This window comes from Balaenoptera physalus, assembly GCF_965194825.1.
Source record: "Balaenoptera physalus genome assembly, chromosome: 8".
Lineage (NCBI taxonomy): Eukaryota > Metazoa > Chordata > Mammalia > Artiodactyla > Balaenopteridae > Balaenoptera > Balaenoptera physalus.
Genome location: NC_138887.1, coordinates 72957865 through 72982794, shown reverse-complemented (window position 1 = coordinate 72982794; position 24930 = coordinate 72957865). Strand labels below are relative to the sequence as shown.

The window sequence follows — 24930 nt, the reverse complement described above, 5'->3', positions numbered from 1 at the left end:
CAGATTATTTTGTCTTAACCTCTCTTAAAGCAAAGAGTTACTTTTCATCTTATAGTCATTTGCGTTCACACCTCATCTCCTCTTCTAGCCAATACACTCCTAGATGGAAAGATTTGTTTCTGATCCATCCTTGTTTCTGCCACTACCTTACACATGTAGGTGCTCAGTAAATATTTATTGAGAATCATCAATCTGAAAAAAAGTGAATTTCTAAGTAACTAAAAAGAAAGACTACAATGAAACTCATTCATTCACTTTTATGCTCATACCTCCTTTTGAAAATACAAAACAAATTATTTGTAAAGCAGTTATGTCTACAGAATGAAATTTTTTATTTGAATTTGAGTGACTTAACCTTCGTCAGAAATCCATAAAAGATATCATATGGTGTCATTTCAGGCAGGGAAGGAGAAGTGGGAGGCACACAATTTTGGCTAAGCTGAGCCAAAGGAGTACCTCAGAGACCTTTATATCTCTAATAAAATTTCACTGGAGGTAGAGGATTTCCAGGGACATTTCTCCAAAGTATATTTTCAGACTCCCTGCTAAAGCAAAAGACTTTTAGAAAAGACCTCCTTTGATAAAATATTGTGTTTAACTCTAAATACGGTTATAGTTGCAGAATATTAGTAATTAATGAAGGAAAAAGTAGTATCTGACTTCAGCCTGGAATTTCCTTTGCCCTCTTTCCTGCTGAGACAGTGAATTAGCCCTCATTTTACTAGATGACGTCAACAGCAATGATCTTTTATATTCATATTCTAGCTTCCTAAATGTGTTGAGAAAAACAAGCCAGTATTCTACCCAAAACCACCTAAAACCTTCGCTCCTAACACTTCTTTAAATTCGTGGGACCCTATTAACTCTCTAAAAGAAGCCAACATACAAAGAAATCTTGAGAGGTCCCACTGGATCACTTCGTACAATCATGATTTTACAGGTAAGAGTTCACTTTAATATGAGTAAAAAGAACAAAATTGGAATTTTGACTAGAGCTGTTACAGCTTTTATCTTCTACTATTTTCCCCTGTTTCTTAATCTAAGTACTAATAGAAAGAAGGTGGGTGGTAAGTTCCTCGTAGCGGGTAATTGGGAGGTTAAGTTGGTTTTCCTTTTATCGGTTCTAATTATAAAGGGGAACAGGTAAGTTTTTCTACAAAAGGTCTAAATTTAAGTACCATTCTTCACTTACTCTAACAAAATAATAAGGTGTGATGTTTCCATTAAGGTCTGGGGCCCATGAATCCCCTTGAACTGGATGATTACCATGAAAAGGAGGTAGCAGAGTTAACTGGACAGATAGGATTTGACCCAGAGCCTGTAAGTAATTGCAGTCAACTCTCAGTTATTTAGGGGGAAAGTATCCAGGTATTGAGGTCCTTCTTGCTTTGCCCACTTCTTATTTGCTTCCTGAGTATTGGTGACCAAGCCAGCAAAGGGAAAATTTAACTCAATTCAGAAGTTAATTCTGAATTGATTCAAACTTCACTATTTTGAAGAACAAGCAAGGTTTCTTTTCTTCATCACAGTGCTGGTTTTGTTTTTTGTTTGTTTTGTTTTTTTACAGATTTTCTACTATGCTACTTTTGCTAAAATTTACAAAGGAATTGGTTTATGAAACTTTACCTAGTAATGTAATGTGATTCTTAATAAATTCTGTGAATCTTTGCATATTTTATATCTTGCACATTATCACTGCTTTTGAAGAGATAAAGGCTTCTTCCTGATATCCACAATAATTGAGAGTTGGCTGAATTACAATCAAAAGCCAATAAATTCTCTGCAAATATCAAGAGATTTCTTACTAGATTATGTGAAATGGCCTGAAAGAAATGATCAAGCCCTTTAGTGTTAGAAGTTATAATTTCTTGGCTTAATTATGTAAATGAAAAAAAATGACCTAATAGTATACATTTATGTTGTATTATTTGGGACCTAAATATTATCCTCTAAAACTCAGTTTTTTAAACAAGATTAATATTTTCAAAGATGTAGACTGTGTAAAGATACCTAAAAAACAACTATAAGGTACCTAAAAAACAACTATAAGGTATTTCAATATGAACTCTTTTTAGACTGAACACATTTATTTTACATTAGCTTCAGTATTTCCCAAGGCGATATAAATTGTTAACACCAAGAGTAGTTCCACAGACTGTGCTTTATCATTCGCTAAAGGGTTTTTAATTTTCTTTATTTTTCACTCGCAACAAGCAGTCTCTAAGGCTAGAAAAGACTATACGTATGCTCTAACATTGTCAGGTGTGTTCAGCAACTGTCCAGATTTCCACAAATTTGACCCTGTAGAGTCCACCCCTCAGGAAGCAGCGTTGTCATTTTTACAAGGAAATACATGTACAGTTATACAAAGGATGCTTGTCAAGTATGTTATATGCAAAATTACCATGCAAGTAAATCAACACCTAAATTTTTACCAATAACAGGATAAAAAAATGCCTAAAATAGTTGCATGTTTAAATGAAAGTTTCAGTGAATCTTGCTGGTTTCTAATTAAAACATAAATAATGGACCCTGGAAAGGCATGTTTTCTTGGTAATAAATATGTGTATGAAATATTTTGTTATAGTAGAATACAATAAAGGTACTAAAGACTGCTTCTTGCATACAGGGATACTATCAAAGTAGGATATGATATACTATATACTTTTTTGTTTGTGACAGATTTAACAATGCATTTCAAAGAGCTAGAATTTTTTTCTTTTTTTCAAAGTATCTACTCAAACCTGATTAGCTAAAAGATATAAAAAATTTGTTGATAACCGTATGGAAACTCCTCCAACTATGAACAGATTAGGTTCCAAAAGGATGTTCCTAAATCCATTTTATTTTCTAAGTCCAAACTAGAGTTATTATTTTCTCACCATTCTTATTTTTATTATCTTCGCTATCGATTCCATCACTGTCATACATTCATTCTTTTTTTTTCTTAAACATATTATAAAAATGTTCAAACATACAGAAAAGTCTATATAATTTTACAGTTAAGACCTATATACCCATCATCTAGATTCTACCATTAGCATTTTACTATACTTATTTTAATCACATACCTATCCATCTCTCCATCACGCCAAAGACCCATAAAAACACTTTATTATTTTTTCTGCCTTTCAGTGTAAATGGCAGACATTCGTATACTTGAACCCTAAACATTCAGTATGCAAATCATTAATCAGAGTTCAATTAGTCTTTTAAGGTGAAATATACATTCAATACAATTGTACAAATCTTAACATTCAATGAGTTTTGACAAATGCATACACTTTTGTAACCCGAACCCCTATCAATATATTGAACGTTACCATCATCCCAGAAAGTTCCCTCATGCCCCTTCCAAGTCAACTCTTCCCTCTTCCTCCTCCCCCCGCCCACAGACATATATCTATTAATAGCTCTTTAAATACACTCACTGCTTTTGCAGTTACCAGACATGACTGAGTTCAAAATATTTATAAAACATCTCAAAAAGAAGCCCAGATAGGACAAACCCCCCTCAGACCAGTGTTTCTCCAGGCATAACACATCACTGGCCTTAGCATCACCCAAGATGCTTGTTAAGAAAGCAGATTCCTGAGCCCTACTGCAGACCCTCTGAATCACAATCTCAGAGGACCAAGCTTAGGAATCCCATTTTCTGCCAGCTCCAAAGCTGATTCTGATTCAACCGAGGTTTAAGAACCCTTGCCTTGGCCTAATAAAGAAGGCTTTGGCTGAGATTTAAATAACTGCACGTAACTTTTAACATCATCTGTTGGTGATGGGCATCATCATCATAAAACATCATCTGGTTTATTCCAGTAGTTCTTTTATATCTTGGAAAGTTTGAAAGCAAAGAGTTCCTACGTGGAGGAATTTCTCTATAGCCAAGTAAAAATGTGCCCTTTCCTTATAAAAACATGTGTTTATTAGGATCCAAATTTCAATGTCTTTAAATAAACATCAAAGAACATTGCAATGTATGCTCGTACCCATCATATGTTTACTCAGACAGTGAAAATGGGTATGACTTTTGACCTGCCATTTGTGGCAGTATCCTGACTATGCCAGATCTATTAATTAATTGATTTTCTCTTTTATCCCGCCACCACAGCAAGAAAAATTCCATCCTGCCTTAAAGCCCACCAGACCCTTGGAAGGACGAATTGCCCGACTGATTCAGAACCGACGTCCTCTGGAGGGTATTGTCCAGCAAAGACCACCTTCCTGTCCAGATTGTACTCCTAGAGTTTTGTGTGCTTTTCATACCTTTGTATCCAGTTCTACAGAAATGATGGCTCTGAGTGATAACATACCTGCGGGTGTGACTCATAAAAACCAGGAAATTGAAGACAAGATTAAGGAAGAACAAAGCTTGCTATCTACCTATGCACTCCCATCTTGTTATCCAACAAAAGATCTGGCTAATACTTATGACATAAAACCATTTCCAAAAATCACAGATACTGAAAAGACAGAAGATTTGTACTGGAGACAGCTGTCATTAAAACCCCAACCTATACCTTACTGCAACCCAGACCATTACATTCCCTATGAACATTTAAATCAGTATAATATGTGCCAAAACCCCGTTAGCCTTAGTAAGCCTAGCATTTTACAAAATAAACCAGACTCAGGAGATTCCGATTTAGAACATTTTTTAAGTAAGCCAGAACGGTTGACCTTGAATATGGAAAACGGTGAAGAAACAAGACCTATTCTGTGTTGGATTCCTAGAGCTGGAGTGGCCAAGCCTCAGACCGACCTGCTGGAGCTTAAGAACACTTTGTCAAAAACTGGTGCACAAAAATGTTTCCATAAATCAATTCTAGAAGACTATAAAGACCTCAGGGATAAAGAGCATTCAGGGAAGAAACACCAATTCTATGGCCATAATTCCTATTATCTCTATAATTGAGATATTCATCCTTCCCTTCAAAACCCAGCTTCTTGCAAGGAAAGAAAAAAATATAACAATTTCTTCCTCATTGCTGGATTCTGTTTTCTGGAGAAGCCATAATGAGCTTGTTAATGAGGTTTATGTTTTCAGGAACTTAAGTTAAGATCTGGTCAGAAGAACCCAGAAAAGGTGATGTTCTGACTTCTTCAAAAGTTTAACCATTTGGCAATAAAATATTAGAACCAGAAAAATTTATAGTCTTTAATCTCATTTCAAATTATACACCAAGGAATTTTTCCAAAATCATGATAAACAATGTGTATGACAAAGTTTTACAAAAAATATTTGAAAAAAACTCAAATTCCCAATAATTGACAAATGTCTATACAAACTATAGTGCCTTAATAAAACAAATATATGAACACTGTCCCTATATGTAAATGTTTGTACAAAATAACATTAGGTACAAAGACAAAACCTAGTTAATTGAGGGACAGACTGCTCTACAAACTACATTACCTTAATAAAGTAAATGTGTGGGCCCTATTCCTTTATGTAAACATGTGGACAAAATAAGTTAGTAGAAAAGACGAAACCCAAAATGCTCTGCATGCACGCATTCTAAGTTGGATGTTTCTTTTCCTTTAACCTTCTGATAGAGAAACATAACCATTTCTTTTATGAAGAAAAAATGATTTCATTGTGAAGACGTAGCAATGGCTTTAATTAGTAACTGATGAACTCTGTGGCAAGAAAGGATGGTGTCTTAGTCTGTTTGGGCTGCTATGATGAAATACCATAAACCAGGTGGCTTATAAACAACAAACATTATTCTCACAGTTCTGGAGGTGGGTAAGTCCAGGTCATAGCACTGGCAGATTTGGTGTCTGGTGAGGGTCTACTTCCTCATTGACAGGTGTATTCTCACCACAACCTCACATGGTAGAAGGGGCAAGGGATCTCTCTGGGCCTCTTTTATAATGCCACTAATCCCATTCATGAGGGCTCGGCCTCCGTGAACTAATCACCTCCCAAAGACCCCTACCTCCTAATAATCTTGGGGGTTAGGATTTCAATATATAAATTAGGGGGGACACAAACATTCAGACCATAGCAGATGGTTTGATATCAATTATTCTAAAGCCAAATATCATGATTTTTTTTTTTTAATTTTTGGCCACACTGCACAGCATGCGGGATCTTAGTTCCCTGACCAGGGATGGAACCTGCGCCCCCTGCAGTGGAAGCGTGGAGGCTTAACCACTGGATTGCCAGGGAAGTCCCTAAATATCATGATTTTTAGAAAGTGTCCACCAAGAGTTTAGTTAACCCCTAAATGTGAGTCAACTCATTTACTATGCCAAGAGGTACATTTTAGACACAGTTTACCATGGAAAGTTCATGAGGAATTTCTATGAGTGTTCTGTTGAGATTTTTTCTAAATTTTTGGTTTTGTTTCATGACCAACATGTCATTTGGTTACACCCTCTTTACAACTATTCTGGGCTAAAATTATGGAATTTTTTCCAAATTTTATTCTACAGCACTAGTTATATTAGTTATATTAGGTATTGTGGGAAGTAAAAAGTTACATGATAAAATAACATTGGGGAAAACTGGGGGCAAGAAAGCCAATCACATGACTTAATCACAGGATTCTCCATAGCCTTTAGCATGTAAACATATTTGCAAATGTCTAAAGTGAGGGGGATAGAGTGCACATGTTTCTCAAACTAATCTGATCCTTTTATCACAGAACATATCATCAGACTAGACTCCCAAAGAAAAAACTTTGGAAGATGCAACTCTGCAGTATAGGAATTTGGAGTTTTAACTGAACATTTTTCCCTGGATTGCACTGGGGCACAGGGTTGCAGAACTGCATTCTGACTACGGGTATTCACTCCATCCACCTCTATGCAGAAGAGATGCAACCTTCTCTTCAGACATCTGTCCTAGACATCCTCCTCAACTCTCATAAGAGGTTGTCAGCTCTCCTCCTAACTCTGCTGGTTGTTAAAGCTAATGGATCTGGCCTCATTTGGTGGCAGAGAATATCTACACTCCAAGTCTTGCTCATCATAAACTCAATTTTGAAAAATCTTTATGGAGGCTTCCAGATTAAGATAGATTGACTCCATGCGTCTAATTTCACTCACTCCAAAGAGCACATTAAAACTACAGGAAAGTTTTTTGGCTTTGTTTTTCATTTGTTTGGTTTTTGTTGTTTGTTTTTACTGTATTTTGTTTTTGTTTTATCCAAAGCATAAACTAGCCAGGTCAGTTGGGGGAGCAGAGCTGGGACACTAGGAACATTTTAGAAAGGAGATGATGAAAGATAGATCCTTGCTGGCTAAAGACACTAGAACCCTATACTGGCAGTGGGCAAAACAGCCCGGTTTATACAGCAGAATCCTCAAAAGGCTCTGGAGCTCAGTATCAGGAGTGACCGTGTCTGGGAGTAAAGGCAGGGGGTAGGGCAGGGATGGAGGGTTGTTAAATTAAGGAAGATTGGGTGAAAGCTAAGACACAATTGATTCGTAGAATCTCTCCCTGCCCCACCCTACCCCACTCCCCAGTGCTAGACAAGTGCCCACCCTGATAGAAGTCTGGAGGGATTATTTTCCAAAGAAAGGTAAAAAAGAGTATTCCTGGTGTGGAGAACACCAGGCATAGCTGAGGACTGGATACTGTTCTGAAAACAGGGGAGTAAGTATTTGTATCGGTCAGGGTCCCAGCAGGAAACAGACCCTCAAAGGATTTCACTGAGGGGAGTTTAGCAAAAGGACCCTTTACGAGATGTGGGCAGGGTTAAGGGAGACTCCAATGAGGTTCCCAGAACTAGCAATTGTAAGACCACTCCTATCCCTTCAGGAAAAGGGAAGGGCCCACTGTTACAGTGCCTCCCACTAGCCAAACACAACCAGAAGTCAGAGAGCAAGGGGACCCAGGTGATGCAGTCCTTAGATAACAATGTCCTAAGGCAAAGAAGGGGGAAATGGATCTAGAGAGGCAAAAAGAGGACAACCAGCACAGTGACTCCTGAGGGCTGAGAGGTGCAGCTCCCTTCCCCGCTAGGCTGCCAGAAAACTGACAGACATCAACTCTCCAGGAGAAAGAGTTCCCAGCTAAGGTTGAACAAGGCAATGCTCTCCCTTCTTGTCTCAGCTCTCATATTGTAAACATGTGTCCTTTTTGCAGTCTACTTCTTGCCACGTTTTTTACATTTTGTGCCCTTTGTTGGTGATTTTGCTGTGTAAAATGGCCCAAGATAGTGCATGTGCACTGTTCCTAAGTGCAGGAAGTCTGTGATGTACCTTACTGAGAAAATATGTCTGTGCTTCATTCAGGCTTGAGTTCCTAGACTTGACACAAAAAACATAATCGATAAAAGAAAAAACTGACAAATTGAACTTCATCAAAATTTAAAACTTCGGCTGGTGAAAGGATGAAAAGATATGCTATAGACTGGGAGAAAATATTTTGCAAGCCATATATATAACAAAGGACTAATATCTGCAATTTATAAAGAACTCTAAACATTCAACAGTAAAATAACAAACAGTCCCGTTAGAAAATGGGCAAAAGACATAAAGAATCATTTCACCAAAGAGGATACAATGGCAAATAATCACAAGAGAAGACATTCAACATCATTCATTAACCATTAGAGAAATGCAAATTAAAACCACAATGAGATATCATGACACATCTATGAGAATGGCTAAAATAAATAGTGAAAACACCAAGGGCTGGTGAGGATATGGAGAAACTGAATCATTCAAACATTGCTAGCAAGTGCTGGAAAATAGTTTGCCAATTTCCTAAAAACTAAACATGCAACTTCCATATGATCCATAAATTGTACTAATGGACATTTATCCCAAAGAAATGAAGACTATGTTCACACCAAAACCTGTACATGAATATTCATGGTAGCTTTATTTGTAATAGTCCCAATTGGAAACAACCCAGATATCATTTAATGGATGAATGGATAAACAAATTGTGGTATATCAATACAATGGAATATTATTTGGCCATAAAAAGGAATTAAGTTCTAATATATGCTACCACATGAAGGAACCTTGAAAACATTATACGAAGTGAAAGAAGCCACAAAAGACCACATACTACATGATTCCATTGATACAAAAATCCAGGATTTAGTAAGCTATAGAGACAGAAAATAGATTAATGGTTGCTTAGGGCTGGGGGATTGGGGTGATATGAATGGGGGGATAGAGGGGCAGAGGAGTAATAATTAAATATATGAGGTTTTCTCCTTGATGTGATAAAAATGTTCTGAAATTGACTGTTGTGGTGATTACTCATATCTCTGACTATATTAAAAATCACTGAATTATATAATTTAAATTGTATGGAATGTGAATTACAGCTTAATAAATTATAAGGTTAAAAAATAAATTTGTGAAGGGATTACAAACTTCTTTGAAACACAATGAAGTATCTGTTAACTGAAGGGAGAATACTGAATTGAAATGGGTTCCCTGATTTTAAAGGGGATAATAGAATCCCTGGTTAGCAAAAGCCAAGCTTACCACTAACTTTCAGAGGCAAAATAGGAATGGCTACTGTAATAGGCAGCAGGATGGGAGGGTAATCAGAGCAGTTTGATACAGAAGGATGTTGGGCACTGGTCAATTGCTCTTGGGTTACTCAGGATTGAAACAGACAAGCAGCACAGTAAGGTCTATGTGCTGTGTATAACAAAAAAACATTAAAAGTAAAAAGCATCCAACCTGAGTCACCAAAACAGAGTCATAATCCCTTGCCAAAACTCAGGTCAGAATTAGTTCACAATTCCTGAGCATGATTAATGAGGGTGAAACTGATTAATGAGGTGAGGAAAGACCCAGCAAATAACAAGTATCTATTCTAAATCTTCTACCTAACCTTTCACAAAGAGATCCAAGGGATAACTGTGCACTGCAAAAAAGGAAATACCTATTCATTTCAAGACTATTAAGCAATGGCTCTTACTAATCCCTTTAGACCCAGAAGACCACTGTGAGCCACCAGTCAGAGGAGGGAGGCCAAGTTTACTTCTTGATGGAGCTGATAAGAACCAAATTGTAATTATTTCCCCAGTTCTTGAGTGTGTCTTTGGAACAGATAAACTCAGCAACTGGCAGAATCCCTTCTTTGGCTCCCTAACCCATAAAGAAAGAAAAGGTCAGTGGAAGTATCATTGTAATAAGGAAGAACAAATCTGACTCCATATTGGATATGTTTCTTTTACTTTAAGCTTTGAATTCTATTGCCATTGCTACAAGTTAATCACAAAAGGGATGTTGCCTATAAGCTTAAATTATACATGACGGCATACATCTGAGAATCCTGCCTCCCATGTAATGAGCGTTAAGCTAAAATTTTTTAGTGTAACAGCAAATTGTTTTGCTCACAGGAAACATCCTGACCAGGCCTATCTGTGAATGGCTGCAGGCAGGAAGAAATTAACACATCCCCTCCGGAGTCTGACCAGAACCAGGACTTTACCCCCTTCCCTTTTAGTACAAAAGAAGCCTGAATTCTAACTCAGGGAAGATGGTTCTTTGGGATACTAGTCCACCATTTTCTCTGTCTGCTGGCTTTCCGAATAAAGTCGCTATTTCTTGCCCCAGCGACTCGTCTCATGATTTACTGGCCTATCACGCAGTGAGCAGTATGAACTTCGACTCAGTAACTTATTGAGCACCCTCTCTCCCCAGAATAAAGTTAGTGTCAAATCTTGCAGAAGGGGGTGAGGAAGGCACACTAGTATCAGTGCCACCATCCAAGACTTGAAAAATGCAGGGGTAATTATTCCTGTCACATCCCATTTAAATCACCTATGTGGCATATTCACAAGACAGATGGATTTAGGAGAATGAGAATATATTATTTTAAATTTAATAAGGCTATAATGCTAACTGAAGCTGCAGTTCCATATATATATGTAAGTATACTCTTTTTCTGTCCTCCAAAAGAATTTATTAGTTACTGGGATTATTTCTTCCTTAAATGTTTGGTACAATTTACCACTGGGGCCATCTGGGCCTAGAGTTTTCCTTGTGGGAAGACTTTAAATTATGGATTCAATTTCTTTAATTTTAAAGAATTTTTTCTTTTCTGTTCTTTTTTTAAAATATTTATTTATTTGGTTGCACCAGGTCTTAGTTGCAGCAGGCGGGCTCCTTAGCTGTGGCTCGCTGGCTCCTCAGTTGCAGCATGTGGGCTCCTTAGTTGTGCTATGAGAACTCTTAGTTGCGGCATGCATGTGGAATCTAGTTCTCTGACCAGGGATCGAACCCAGGCCCCCTGCATTGGGAGCGTGGAGTCTTATCCACTGCACCACCAGCAAAGTCCCCTCTTTTATTTTTTTAAATAGTATTATTTGTTTGCTCTTTATTCCTATGTCAGTTTTGATAAATTCTACTTTTCAAGGAATTTTCATTTGATCTAAATCTTCAATAAAATAATGCTTATTTTTTTTCAGTGTCTACATGATTTGTCATTTTTCACATGAATTTTTAGTGCCTTTTTTCTTCATCTTTCTTACCAGACATTTATCTGTTATATTAGTCCATTCTTTTACTTTCAAACATTCTTATGCTTTAGATACACTTTTGTAAAGAGCAAATATTTATTTTTGGAAAAAAAATTTTTTTGGAAATCGTTTGTCTTAAAACTATAGAATTAGACTTCCCTGGTGGCACAGTGGTTAAGAATCCACATTGCCGATGCAGGGGACACGGGTTCGATCCCTGGTCTGGGAAGATCCCACATGCAGCGAAGCAACTAAACCTGTGCGCCACGACTACCAAGCCTGCGCTCTGGAGCCCATGAGCCACAACTACTGAGCCCACGTGCCACAACTACTGAAGCCCGTGCACCTAGAGCCTGTGCTCCACAACAAGAGAAGCCACCACAATGAGAAGCCCGCGCACCGCAACAAAGAGTAGCCCCCACCCGACACAACTAGAGAAAGCCCGTGAGCATCAACAAAGACCCAATGCAGCCATGAATAAATAAATAAATGCTTAAAAGAAAAATAAAACTACAGAATTTAGGGAGTTCCCTGGTGGTCTAGTGGTTAGGATTTGGCGCTTTCAGTGCCATGGCCCGGGTTCAATCCCTGGTCAGGGAACTGAGATCCTACAAGCCGTGTGGCCTGGCCAAGATTTTAAAAAACAAGCAAAACAAAACAAAACAACAACAACAAAAAACTATAGAATTAAGTTCATTTAATATAACAACTTATCTAATTGGGTTCTACTTTACCATCTTACAATATGGTGGGGGTTTTTTCCTGCCTGTTTAAGTTATTTTTCTCTTTTTCTTGTCTTTTTTAAAAAAATTAAACACCATTTTATTTTTCCCATTACTTTGAAAATATACTATTTTAATATGATATATTACCTTATTAGTTTCCCTAGAAAATAGGGAATTCCCTGGCAGTCCAGTGGTTAGGACTCATGGCTCTCACTGCCAGGGGCCCAGGTTTGATCCCTGGTCAGGGAACTGAGATCCCACAAGCCGCATGGCCCAAAAAAAAATGAAAGAAAGAAAGAAAATATACCCTCTTCCTGGATAATGCAAGGATCTTAGAATATTTCAATTCTATTTACTTTTCTATTGACTTATATGCTATTGCTGTCATGTATATATTTCAACTACAAAGGACATTACTATTTGACCAGTGTTCATTTGGATTCAACCACATATTTACCTATTTTATTGCTCTTAAACACATTATTGACTGGAGACATATTAATACATTTTTAGAGAGTGATACAATTAACATCACCATGCGAAGTTGTTAGAGCTTAACATTTATCAAGGGTTCATTATACAACTTGTGACTGTCGTTATCATTCACATTTTGCCCCATTAGGTTTTTGTTCCAACCTTGTGTATATTATAAAATAAATTTTTCAAAAATGACACATCACAAAATTTTGAGTGAAGAAGAAGTTTTCAGTGAATTTTATGCAGATACTTTCTCTGATTGTCTGAGCAACATATATACTAATGTCTCAGAAGATGATAGTTCTTCGGAATATAGTTCTGATTCCGACGATGTGAATATTAGGCCAAGAAAAAGACAAAAAACCTTAGTGATTGATTCTGATGTGGAAAGTGAAAATGAAACTCACGGTGCTAGAGAATGCTCCTTTGCTTCCACAGAAGAGTGGATTGAAGACAACATTTCACGAAAATTAGAAGACTTTACAGGTGTGTCAGGTGTAACTATTGAATGTAAATAACCTGCAAAGTGATAGTGAAATAACAGAATTAATTTTTGGCTGGCCAAAATAAAAATCACCGGTCATGGGCATTAGTTTCTGCAAAAATCCCCTGGTCAATAATGAGTTAATCTCGGGACTTCCCTGGTGGCGCAGTGGTTAAGAATCCACCTGCCAATGCAGGGGACATGGGTTTGAGCCCTGGTCTGGGAAGATCCCACATGTTGCGGAGCAACTAAGCCCGTGCGCCACAACTACTGAGCCTGCGCTCTAGAGCCCACAAGCCACAACTATTGAGCCCACATGCCACAACTACTGAAGCCCGTGCACTTAGGGCCTGTGCTCCGAAACAAGAGAAGCCACTGCAATGAGAAAGCTGTGCACCACAAAGAAGAGTAGCCCCCGCTCACTGCACTAAAGAAAGCCCACGTGCAGCAATGAAGACCCAACACAGCCAATAAATAAATAAATAAATTTATAAAAATAAATAAATAAAATGCCAATACGATCATGTATTAAAAAAATGAGTTAATCTCTAACTTTGTCTCTGATCTCTCAATCTGGACTCATTCTCCTTTTGTCTAAAGAACACCTTTCAGAATTTCCTTCAGTGTGGATATGCTGGTTGCAAGCTCAGTTTTTGTTTGAAATGTCTTTATTTTTCTTTCATTCTTAAGAGATATGTTTGCCAGATAAAGAATTTAATTTGACAGTTATTTTCTTTCAGTATGTTGAAGCTATCCATATACTGTCTTCTGGCTTCTATTGTTGCTGTAGAAAACTTAACTGTCTAAAAGGTCTTCGAATGTGTTTTTCTCATTTTGCTTTAAGTTATTATCTTTGTCTTTGGTGTTTTACGGATTTGGGAATCACAGGGTTTCTTGAATCTCTGGACTTACATCTTTCAAATATTGCTTCTACCCCATTCTCTCTTCTCTCCTTCTGGGACCCCACGAAAAGTACATTATACATTATCACTGTATCTTCTTAAGATTTTTTCTTTTTTCTTTTTTTTGTATTATATTTTTAATCTTGTATTCTCTTTTGTTTTTTATCAGTTCCAAAATTTCTATTTGATTCTTTTTCACACTTGTTATGTCATATTTTTTGAAAATATACTTCCCAGTTCCCTTCTAAAATTTTCAGGCCTGGCTTTTATCTCTAGAACATAATAAACAAATGTTTTATAGTCTGTCTGATAATTCCAAAATCTGGAGTCTCTATGATCTCTTCCTTGCTTCTGCTGGCTCTCACTCATATTGTGTATCTAGTTATCTTTCTCTCTTTGCTGAGCACTTTATTTTAAAACTTTATTGTAGAAATAATTTGAGATCTAGTCTGATTTTATCTTCTTCCAGAGAGAATTTTCATTTGGTTCTGCCAGGTGGCTGAAGGCAACAGAATTCCTTATTCCAAATTCAAAATTTTAGGTTTCCCTTGGCCAACCAGAAAAGAATTCAGGCTACAGACCTCGTAAGAACTGTTTTCCTTCCAGTTCACCCTCACACCCAGGGTGTAGCCCTTTGAAATGCTGACCTAATGCAAGAGTTGTTTACCAGGTACCAGGTTCCACAACCTCTGCAAGAGCTGAATTGATATTATAGAGATATAGGTAGATTTCTAGATAAATAAACATGTGGCTATATCACCCACTGTGCCCAGTGATCTCTGCATCATAGTATTTACACACTTGGGAAGGTCCCTCCTACATTGTACCAGGGTTAGTCTCTGTGACCAATGGTAGAAGTGATGGTATATCATAAGATTATAAAAGGTTATAAAAGACTGGCCTCTGTCTTGGGGTCTCTATCTCTAAGTCTAGGGGAAGCAAGCTTCTACAGTGTAAGCAGTCCCATCCAGAGGCCTTCAGCCAAGAGCCGACAAGGAACTGAGGCCTGACAACCATACAGATGAGCTTGGAATTGGATTCTCCAGTCCTATTTGAGCTCTCTATCCAACAGTTTGTGACTACAAACTCCTGAGACCCTGAGCCAGAATCAGAACACAGCTGAGCTGCTTCCAGATTCCTGACCCACAGAAATTGTAAGATGATAAATATGTTTGTGTTTTAAGCTGCTGAGTTTTAGGGTGACTTGTTATGCAGTAGATAACTAAAACACCCAGCTTTTCAAATTGTCTTCAGCAAAGAGTTCGTCTGCATTAACTACTTTGTTGTTCCTGGAAGCAGAACTTTTGACATTCTGTTTATTTTTCTCCTTTCCTAACATCTTCAGGATTGGGTAAATTTTTAAATTCCATTTTACCTTTAAGTGTTTCAGAAGTTATAAACTCTATTCCTATCCATTTAGTGGTTATGCTTAAAGTTTTAACATGACTACTTCAAGAACAATATACTGAACTTAAAACTAAACTCTGATCATACTCTCCCATCTTAAATGTTATAGTGAATATTTTAACTACTTTGGTTTTTACTTTCCAAATTAGACATTTTTATTTTTTATACAGTTAATGTTTTCATTAGATTTATCCACGTATTTACTTTTTTCACCCTTCCTTCTTGAATTTCAGGCTTCCTTTGGGATAATTTTCTACCTTTTCTGAAGTACATTCTTCAGAGGTTTTTCTAGTAAGAATCTGTTGGTGATAAACTCTCTGCTTTTCTGTAAATATTTTTGCCTTCATTCTTGAATAAAAGTTTAGCTAGATACATAATTCTGGCTTTACACGTATTTTTTCAATCAGTTGGGATGTTAAGGACTTCTATTTTTTACTCTACTGTTTTACTTTACTGTTCAGCTACTCTACTGACTTCTGGTTTTCATTGTTGCTATTGAGAAACCTGTTATACGTCTATTTGCGATTTTTTAAGTAGATAGTATTTTACATCTGATTTTTTTTTTTTTTTTTTTTTTTAATTTTTTGGCCGCACCGCATGTGGGATCTTAATTCCCTGACCAGGGATCAAACCTGTGCCCCCTGCAGTGGAAGCACAGAGTCTTAACCACTGGACCTCCAGGGAAGTCTCTATACCTGATTATTTTAAACACTTCTCTTTGTCTTGAGGGTTCTGATGTTCCACCAACATGTGTCTTAATGTTGATTTTGTTTATCCTGCTTGCATTCATGTGCTTCCTGAATCTGAGACTCATGTCTTAATCAGTTTTGGAAAATTCTCAGACACTATATTGTCGAACATAGGTCTCTCCCCAGTTTTCTCCACTTTATTGTTCTGGAAGTCTAAATAGACCTCCTTGTTCTATCTTTCCTATGTCTTAACTTCTCTAATTTCTCTTTTCTATAGTCTACCATTTGTTTTCTATATTACCTGTAGTAATTTCTTTATATCTACCTTCCAGTTCATTATTTCTTTCATTTGTGTCTTTTTTTAACCTGTTTTTAAAATGTGCTTTGTGGCCCATTCTTTTGAGTTTTTAATGTGGGATGGCTGGCCATATTTATTTATTTTATATTTTTTAAAAACCAATTAATCTATAATCCAATCACTCAAATATTATCTAAAACCTCTATCTACCTATATACTCCTCCTCATTCCATTCCCTGGCCTGCTCTCTCAGAATTACATTATGTATTTGTGTTTATCATTTCCTTTAGTTGTAGCTATGGCTTAGATTTGCTTGTCCTTGAATTTTCTATAAAGCTTATCATACTATATTAAGTTTATTTCAATGATTATAACTTTCATTTATCGAAATTATCTCTGGCTCTTTTAAAATCTGCCACATTATTTTTGATAGTCCCTTGTTTGTTGCACATGTTTTTGTTTCCTTCTTTTGTTTATCTAAATGTTTTCAATGTCATTTCATACTATACATTGTAAAGATAAATAAAAATTATTTTTTCTGTTTATACAGGAAAAAGAAACCATTTCCGCTCTCTCCCTCCTTCTAAGAGTGTTTCCTAGGAAAATCTAAAGAGCCTAAATTCTCACTATAACCTTTTGGAACGTAAATAAGTCTCTCTGAAGGCCTGGGCTTCAACTGTTTTGAAATGTAAACACCTAGGAAGATACAGCTTCACCTTGGGAGCTTAATGTAGATGTAACCATTTGTTTCTCAGTAAAATAAAAGTTTTATTTTTCTTTTGGATAAAGACAACTAATTAAACAAATGGCTACCACAAATTCCAAGTGAACTTAGGGTGAAGGAATGTGAAAAAATAAAAACTTAACTAAGAAGGATCTGGCCACAAACTGTGATGTCAAATCCTCCTATGGAAAACAGGTTACCATTAATCCAAATAATAAGTGATAATCGTGCTGCCAAATGAAAAATAGGGTACTACTGATCCCAAAGCCTCATGTTATATGCTAGGTAAAAATAGCGTGAGAGAAAAGGATTATAACTAGCTTAGCTGTATAAATTGTGTGAGGTCTTATTCTGATTTGGTAGTTTCTTGTGGATTATCTATATACAGCTATTTTATAATGTGCTTATTCAACAATAAATGTGTTTGCTTTCTTTCCACAGTGATGTGAAGAGGTCTCTCTTTGTTGGTAAGCTTTTTACTTCCCCAACAATACCTAATAATTCCAACGCCTATGGACTGTAATTTTTCTCTTTGTTGTTTCTCATCATCATCTCATGCTTGGCATTTCTTAAGAGTGTGGGAATTCAAGGGGCCTGGGTTGAGACATTCCTGTGGAAATTTGAGTTTGTTTTTGCCAGACACCAGAATACACTGCCCATACACAACTACTTTGCTCATTTTTCTGCTAGAGGTTCCTCAGACCATGCAAGTAAAATAAAATCAAACCCTAAACCTGCATGAGGGCAGACCTGTGGTTATGAATTATCAGGGGATACTTTTTCTTCCCACCCAGTACCTAAGGCCAAGCCAGACAAGACTAACTTGCTTCTTCCCTTTGCCAGTAAGCAGACTATATTTTATCCTTTAGATTCAAGTGTTCCAGCGTTATGCAGGGGTCTCAGCCAACCTTCCCCTCCCCTCTCCCTGACTCCTCCCTTGTATAAGCTTTACTTCTAGTCCACAGAGCTGCTCTTAAAGCCTAAGGCTATTTCACTTCAGCAAACGTCCATAAGGTGGCTCTAGAAATCAGCTTATGCTTATCACAGTTTTCAGTTCTTATTCCCTGCCTCACCCCTGCCCCCAACCAGATTTCCCTCACTTTCTTGCAACCTCATTATATTTTGATTTGAGGGGGTGGTATTTCACTCGATTTCTTTCATCACGAAGGTTTTTAAAAATATGTCACCCATTGTGTTGCTGGAAGGAGAAATCTAAGGCATTTGTTTTATAATGGTTATACCTCTTACCAGCCACCACTCTAGGAAAAGATGGAGGTAGAGAGAACAGATACATGAATATGAAACACAGCAACTTGCAGAATATTACTGTTCTCCTCAACTAATTCTCTCAGGTATCTTGAATACACTGTAAGCACTATGAATCTCTTTAGAACCTGAATACACGGCTACTAAGCACAAATTTTATGGTATCTGCTTTACTACAGGAATGTGCCAAGTGTTCATTTTTGCTCTTGTTCTCTTTCTCCTCATTTTCCCATTACTTTCAATAACAAGACTCTTAATCCACAATTCCCTTAGTTAAAAGTATTAGGAACTTCTGGTTTTCTATTCTCCCCCTCATAGGAATAAACTTGAAATGTCAATCAATTCACTAGGCCAGTTGATTTATTGCTACTTCTACATGACCTGCAGTACCAGCACTATGCTGTTACTCCCCATCAGTCCATTGAACAAAGACTAGTAACTTCTGATACCACAAACACAGAAGATTTTAATAGGACAATTACCTATTTAAGGACCAAGTATTCCTTGAAGGGATATGGGCGGCAATATCAGGACTTGGCTTCAGAATTATAGGCTGAATTTGCAAAGTGTTGCTAAGCTTGGTCTTTCAAAAACTTGGGTACCTAGCCAAATGAGCCTACTTCAGTAGTACACTTAAACACTATCTTGGTCCCCTCCAAAAGGCACAAAACGTCTTGAATATTCAAGTTGTGATTCTGCTCTGTTTTATAGCACACTTCTGTGGCAGCAGTGTGTGAGATTAGAGAGAGGGAAATGGGAAATCGGGACACAGTTAGAAAACAATAAAAATAATCTAGTCATATGGGGAAATAAACGGTCTGGAGCAAAAATTATAGGAACTGTGGTTTAAGGGGGATCTGAGGCAATCTAGGTTAACCTCCTGGTATCTATTGCTTAATCTGGAGGCGAGAGGAAGATGGTAGAATGTTAGCTCCACGACAGAAGAAGTCCCCGCTGATTTACTCCACGTTTCTAGACAGTGCCTGGCACATAATATGCATTCAATAAACACTTGACTGAATGAATACGGCAGCGTTAGACAGGATATGGGAAAGGAGGAAAAAAGCATTCGAACTCGGGGGGAACTTAATTTGAGGGAGAAGGGAGTCGAGAAATTTCCCACTGACAAAACGGAGCATGTCAGGAAGGGGAGCTAGTTCTGGAGGAAAAGTATGATTACTGGAAGTTGTAGTGATCAAAACTGCATTTCTAATATTAGAATTAGAATTTCTAATATTAGTTACCCAACCAGGGGTTATTTATCTAAAGGCCAACCACATTAGCTTACTTGAACATGACCTTCGCCTAGGTTAGCTGGGATGCAAATTCTCTCTACATTTCCAAGAATTCTCTAACCACGTAAAAATGTTTCTTCCTGGAAGCTGTTCGCACACACTCCTCGCTTTCTGCACACAAACGCGAGAAGCAGGTGTTGGCAGAAAAGACGCCGGCAGCTGAAGAACCAGAGCTATAATCCAGTCTCTGCCTCAACTGCCGCACCTGCCCCAGTCTTCTGGGCTCCATCAAGGGGAGATTTGGAAGAAGATGACTTAAAGTCACAGGGTGGACGCAAAACAAGAACAAGGTCAGGAGCTCGTGTCCAACTCTTTAACTCCTGGTTCCGGATTATTTCTCCGGGGTGCAGCTGGCGCCAGCCGCGGAAATACGACCGAGTCTGGGTAAAGGTCGCCAGGTGAAGGGATGATAGCCAGGAGACCTCTAGGTTTGTCAGAGTTGACCGTCTCCCTCTAAGCAGGCAAAACGTGCGGCTCAAACAGCATTACGTCAACCAGCAGGAGACCCGTTACCTTACAGGCTTATGCCCTCGATCCACCCCTCGACTCCGCTCCACCCTCCCAGTCGGCACGCGCATGCACCCTGAGGCCCGAGGTTGATGTCAGCCCCTCCCGGCACAACCTCGGTGTCGTACCTCTAATGGCCTGTCGTAACTGCCGGGAAGGAAAGGCCGGGAGAGGAGGGGCATTCACGCTGTTCCCCTCACAGTGCTAGCCGGCAGCGCGCGCGCAGGGTCCTGACTCAGCCCCGCAGACCCGAGCCAATGGGGGGCGGCGACGTCACTACGTATCAGTTCGCCGGGCCGCACGTCAGGAGGGCAGAGGGCGGAGCGAGTTTGGTTGCATTTTCACCCATACATAGGCGCGGACCGGCGTGTCCTTGGGATTAGAGAGTGGGACGTTCGGCTTGTGAGCGGGAACGGCTTAGTCGTACACGGAGAAAGAACGGTGGGCGCGGAGCGCGGAGGCCACGGCGGGCGAGAAACCGAGCCATGAGGGCGCGCGCCTGCGTGGGGGGCGCGCGGGTGGACTGAGGCCCGTGGGCGGGGGCCGGGTTGGGGACAGGGAGTGGGGCGCCCCGGACTGCGCCCAGCCCGGCGGGCTACGGCGTGAGTTGGGGCGGGACCCTAACTAGGTCGTGGCGTGGTCTCGGTCAAGGTCCTGAAAGCTCGGAGGCGGCTTGTTCGCGGTTCTTTCCGAGACGCGGGCCCTCCGTTGTCGGGACTGCGGGGCTATGGCAATGATAGACAAGATTTCCCCCGGAGTGAGGGCGGGAGTCGGGGGACGGTGCGCAGCGCTTCACGTCCTCTTTCCAAGAGAGCAAAAGCTGCTGCTCTTCCAATAAGTCATTACTTTTCCTGGCCACCTGTCGCTTCCCCCCTTAACCTGCTCAGGCACCTCGGAGAGGTAGGTTTCATCACAGTCTCCTTGAAACTGGCTTGGATGGATGACCTCGTGGTCTCCCCCGGGGATCCCAGAGCCCATTCTTGGAGAATGGGCATTCCCGGGGAGACCTCAAAAGCCTGCTGCTGGCCTCCCACCCACAGCAAGGCAATTTAGAGGGACCTGAGCAGGCTGAATCAACCATTATTTCCCTTTTTGTAAAAATGTATTTTGCCTTATCTTCAGAGAGAGGTGGCTTTAAATTGTAGTATGAATAATTAGACCGCCTTAAAAGTTGGAATTTTGGTGGTTTGGGTTTAATATATTCACAGTTCAGCTTATTCAGATTTGTGACTTTTTGTGACCTTGATGTCATCTTTTGAAATGGTTTTGAAGTAGGTTCCTAATTTGCTTTCATCACTTATGTCAACTGGAAAAAAATGCACAACGTAAGAGTTGTAAGTTCTATTTGGGGCAGAATGAGGACAAGAGACTGGGAGACAGCATTTCTTTTTTTTTTTTTTTCTCGGCCCCAGCATGCGCTTGTGGGATCTTGGTTCCCCAACCAGGGGTTATTTATCTAAAGGCCTGTTTTGCCAGTTTTTCCCAGACCACAGAGTGCCTCATTCCTGATCTCTACCCTGAACGCTTCAGGATGTGTTGAAGGTCAAAAGCTGCAGTGGCTTGTGCCTTAATGCTTGTAGAGGCAGATGTCAAGTGCCAATTTTTAGTTGACACACACACACAGACGTGTTTTTAAGGAAGTTCTTCCAGATAGTGTTTTTTGTATTAAAGAATCTTTTGCAAGTGAACTAAGTAAAACAAAATTCAACCTGGTATATAATGTCATAAGTTTGCAGTGAGTTAGTGGGTGGAGTTGATCATTGGTTTACACTTTTTTTACTTGGAGAAAAAATTAATTGAGTCTTTCATTTTTAGATTTAAAAATGTGTGATGTTGAGAAGGGCAAGAAGATTTTTGTTCAGAAGTGTGCCCAGTGCCATACTGTGGAAAAGGGAGGCAAGCACAAGACTGGGCCAAATCTCCATGGTCTGTTTGGGCGAAAGACAGGTCAGGCTGTCGGATTCTCTTACACAGATGCCAACAAGAACAAAGGTAAGAGGGGGACCATTGTTAACTAACACAAGCACAAATTGCATGAGTGTAACCTTTGGTAAACACTTTTTCAGGAGTGTGACATACTTAACAATACATCCCTCCTTGTTTAGGCATCACCTGGGGAGAGGAGACGCTGATGGAGTATTTGGAGAATCCCAAGAAGTACATCCCTGGAACAAAAATGATCTTCGCTGGCATTAAGAAGAAGGGAGAAAGGGCAGACTTGATAGCTTATCTCAAAAAAGCTACTAATGAGTAATAGTTGGCCACTGCCTTATTTATTATGAAACAAATGTCTCATGACTTTTTATGTGTACCATATTTAAATTGATCTCATACACTAGAATTCAGATCATGAATAGCTGATGTAATATTTCTGTCCTGATTTAAATAAGATTGGCTTGTGGCTAAATGAATATGGTCAGCTTTTTGAATTTTGATAGTAATTCTGGTTCAGCAAGTACTATCACTGTTTTCCCCTTCTAAAGAGATGATTAAACTTGAATAAGGAATGTTAAACTTTTCAGGGATATGGTGAATGCCTTCTCAAACCCTATAGGAGATTGGTTTTATATTTAGATTTCTATAACTGGTTATATTAATATATTTAAATATTGAGAAGCTCCCTTCACTGTCTCATAGACCGGCAAGATTCACCTGTGTTTCAAGTTGTGTTCATTCACCTGTTAAGGCAAGGGCTGAAGATAGGCTGACAATGTCCACTTTATCTTTTTGGTCTTAACTATGCCAATTTAATTAAAATTCTCCATCTAAAATATTGCATTTTACTTAATGAAGGGCATTTTAGTGTGGTTTATGTATAGCATCAGATAAAGAATATTTAGTATTTCTCACATTTTATAGATGATCTTTAAGATCAGATGCTTTTAAAATTCATTATGACATGATAGGTTGGGAAATTTGCTTGTGAATTCTTTACAAAGTCAGACTAAGTTAAAATTCAGGATTGTCTTTTAAACAGGTATTCAGAAACACAACTAGAACTACTATAGATGTGTGATTGGTAATCGTGCTTTTGCCAACTCAGAAGGGTTAAGGTAGAGGAGCTGTATCATTAGCACAGATTTGTAAATTATCTGATCATAAGGCTTGAGAATTAAAAACAAAGTCACAGATCATGATTTTTCTAATGTGCTTGATTTACCGACATACCAAAATGGTTGAAAAATATAATACCTCAAAATACGCAGCATTGTTACTAGTCATAGTACTAGAGTGTGTTTACTTGGTCTTCTAGGACAGCCTGCACTAGAACACTTCAGTAATCCACCCAGTTTCTTTGGCCAGAATGAGCACTGCAGCATTTATGCCAAATGTAGAAAGAAGAATGTGTTTCTGGCCATAGTTTTGTGGTATGTACAGTACATGGTTGTAGTATATGTACAAAATTATTTCATACACAGTTTGTGCTGTACATGTTTAGAGTAGTCCCTAGAAATTTTATGGAATGGTGAGCTTGAACTAAGCCATGAAGAATGCTGAGAGAAATTCTCGGTGGGGGAAGTTAAGTCTGTGCCGGTGGTGAGAGCCATCTCTTTGTGTGACAGTGAGGAAACCAGGAAGAAGCCTTATCAAAGGTGATAGGGATGAGTAGGTAGGCCTGTAAGGCCTGACAAAGCACTTTGTAACTTGTGACTCTTATTTTCAGTCATTGGAGAAATGTGAGAAAGCAGTCAGTCTGGAAACATGTGCAGAAACAGTTTGGGGAAGCAAAAGAAAGCCTGCTGTAATTCAGGTGATATCCAGAGACGGTTTAGCAATTAGCTTCTGAGAGAGTTCTGGACCAATATGGGAAGACATGGAGACCAGGGAACTGATTTATTTCTCTGTTTCCCAAGTCAACTAAGGCCTATGCTGGCAGAGGATTGCTGAGTCCCTGCTGCTTTCTAGGCCAGTTGTACTCAATAAGTGCCTCTAGTGATTTATAAGTTCCTATAGTTAATTCAAAAGAAGGGACATTCCTAGCCGTAAGGGGTGTGTGCTCTCTTAGAAATAAAGAAACCCAAAAAGCTAGCACCGTATAACCCACATGTCTTCATTCCTAGTGTCTCTTCATAGGTGGCTTGGTGAGTAGTATCAAAAGTGAGAGCCAGGTGTATTTAAGAAGTGTTTCTTCCAGGTGCCCCCTATATTCTGGATTTTGTCTAGAATAGCACTATCCAATACAGCTTTCTGTGGTGACAGACTGAATATGTGCTGTCCAGTTAGCCACCAACCAGGTGTAGTTATGGAATTTGGGTAGTGTGGCTACAGAACTGAATTTTTATTTTATTCAACTTTAATCAGTTTAGGTTTGCATAGCCACAGATGACGAGAGTGTTTACAGCACAGGTCTAGAACTAGAACCATGCGTGGTCTATAACAAAAGTGCTTCCTCTGAACTCTTTGTTTTCCTAATCTAGGATTCTTACAAGTACACTAAGTGCCCTTGAACACTGATTCCAATTCCTGTCTCTAAATCTGATATGCTCACCTTTATAATTTTACCATACATTCTACATATTCCATTCATAAGTTGGCAATTTATTTTAGTTAGGTGTTATTCTCATGGTATGTAGCGATACACCTTTTATATATATATATATATATATTTTTTTTTTAATTTATTTATTTATTTATTTTTGGCTGTGTTGGGTCTTCGTTTCTGTGCGAGAGCTTTCTCTAGTTGCGGCAAACGGGGCCACTCTTCATCG

The 24930-nt window shown here is 38.7% G+C and overlaps 3 protein-coding genes across 20 annotated transcripts in view; 2 read left to right on the top strand and 1 right to left on the bottom strand.

The window, feature by feature from the left end:
* SPMIP4 (sperm microtubule inner protein 4) overlaps positions 1-13061 on the top strand; it is a 45163-nt gene extending 32102 nt beyond the window's left edge. The window contains exons 7-9 of the mRNA XM_082472207.1: positions 766-940; positions 1229-1320; positions 4112-13061. Coding sequence (XP_082328333.1) covers positions 766-940; positions 1229-1320; positions 4112-4915 — 1071 coding nt within the window. The 3' untranslated portion in view covers positions 4916-13061. The remainder of the gene's footprint in view (positions 1-765; positions 941-1228; positions 1321-4111) is intronic.
* LOC309665525 (uncharacterized protein) overlaps positions 1-20462 on the bottom strand; it is a 572167-nt gene extending 551705 nt beyond the window's left edge. For 16 of the 17 annotated variants that reach the window (XR_014266444.1, XR_014266445.1, XR_014266446.1 and 13 more), the window contains exons 1-2: positions 20350-20462; positions 13057-13168 (exon numbers count right to left, since the gene is read on the bottom strand). The gene's annotated coding sequence lies outside the window, so the exon portion shown is untranslated. The remainder of the gene's footprint in view (positions 1-13056; positions 13169-20349) is intronic. The other variant, XM_082472158.1, reaches the window with a different exon arrangement.
* A 52-nt stretch (positions 20463-20514) lies between these two features.
* On the top strand, positions 20515-23355 carry CYCS (cytochrome c, somatic). 2 transcript variants are annotated; one of them, XM_082472192.1, is made up of 3 exons: positions 20515-20662; positions 22037-22213; positions 22327-23355. In XM_082472192.1, the coding sequence occupies exons 2-3, from the start codon at positions 22045-22047 to the stop codon at positions 22473-22475; spliced, it is 318 nt and encodes a 105-aa protein (XP_082328318.1). In that variant the 5' UTR covers positions 20515-20662; positions 22037-22044; the 3' UTR covers positions 22476-23355. The 2 variants fall into 2 exon arrangements, with proteins under 2 accessions (XP_082328318.1, XP_082328319.1); XM_082472193.1 differs by lacking the exon at positions 20515-20662 and adding an exon at positions 20988-21121.
* Positions 23356-24930: the final 1575 nt, after the last annotated feature.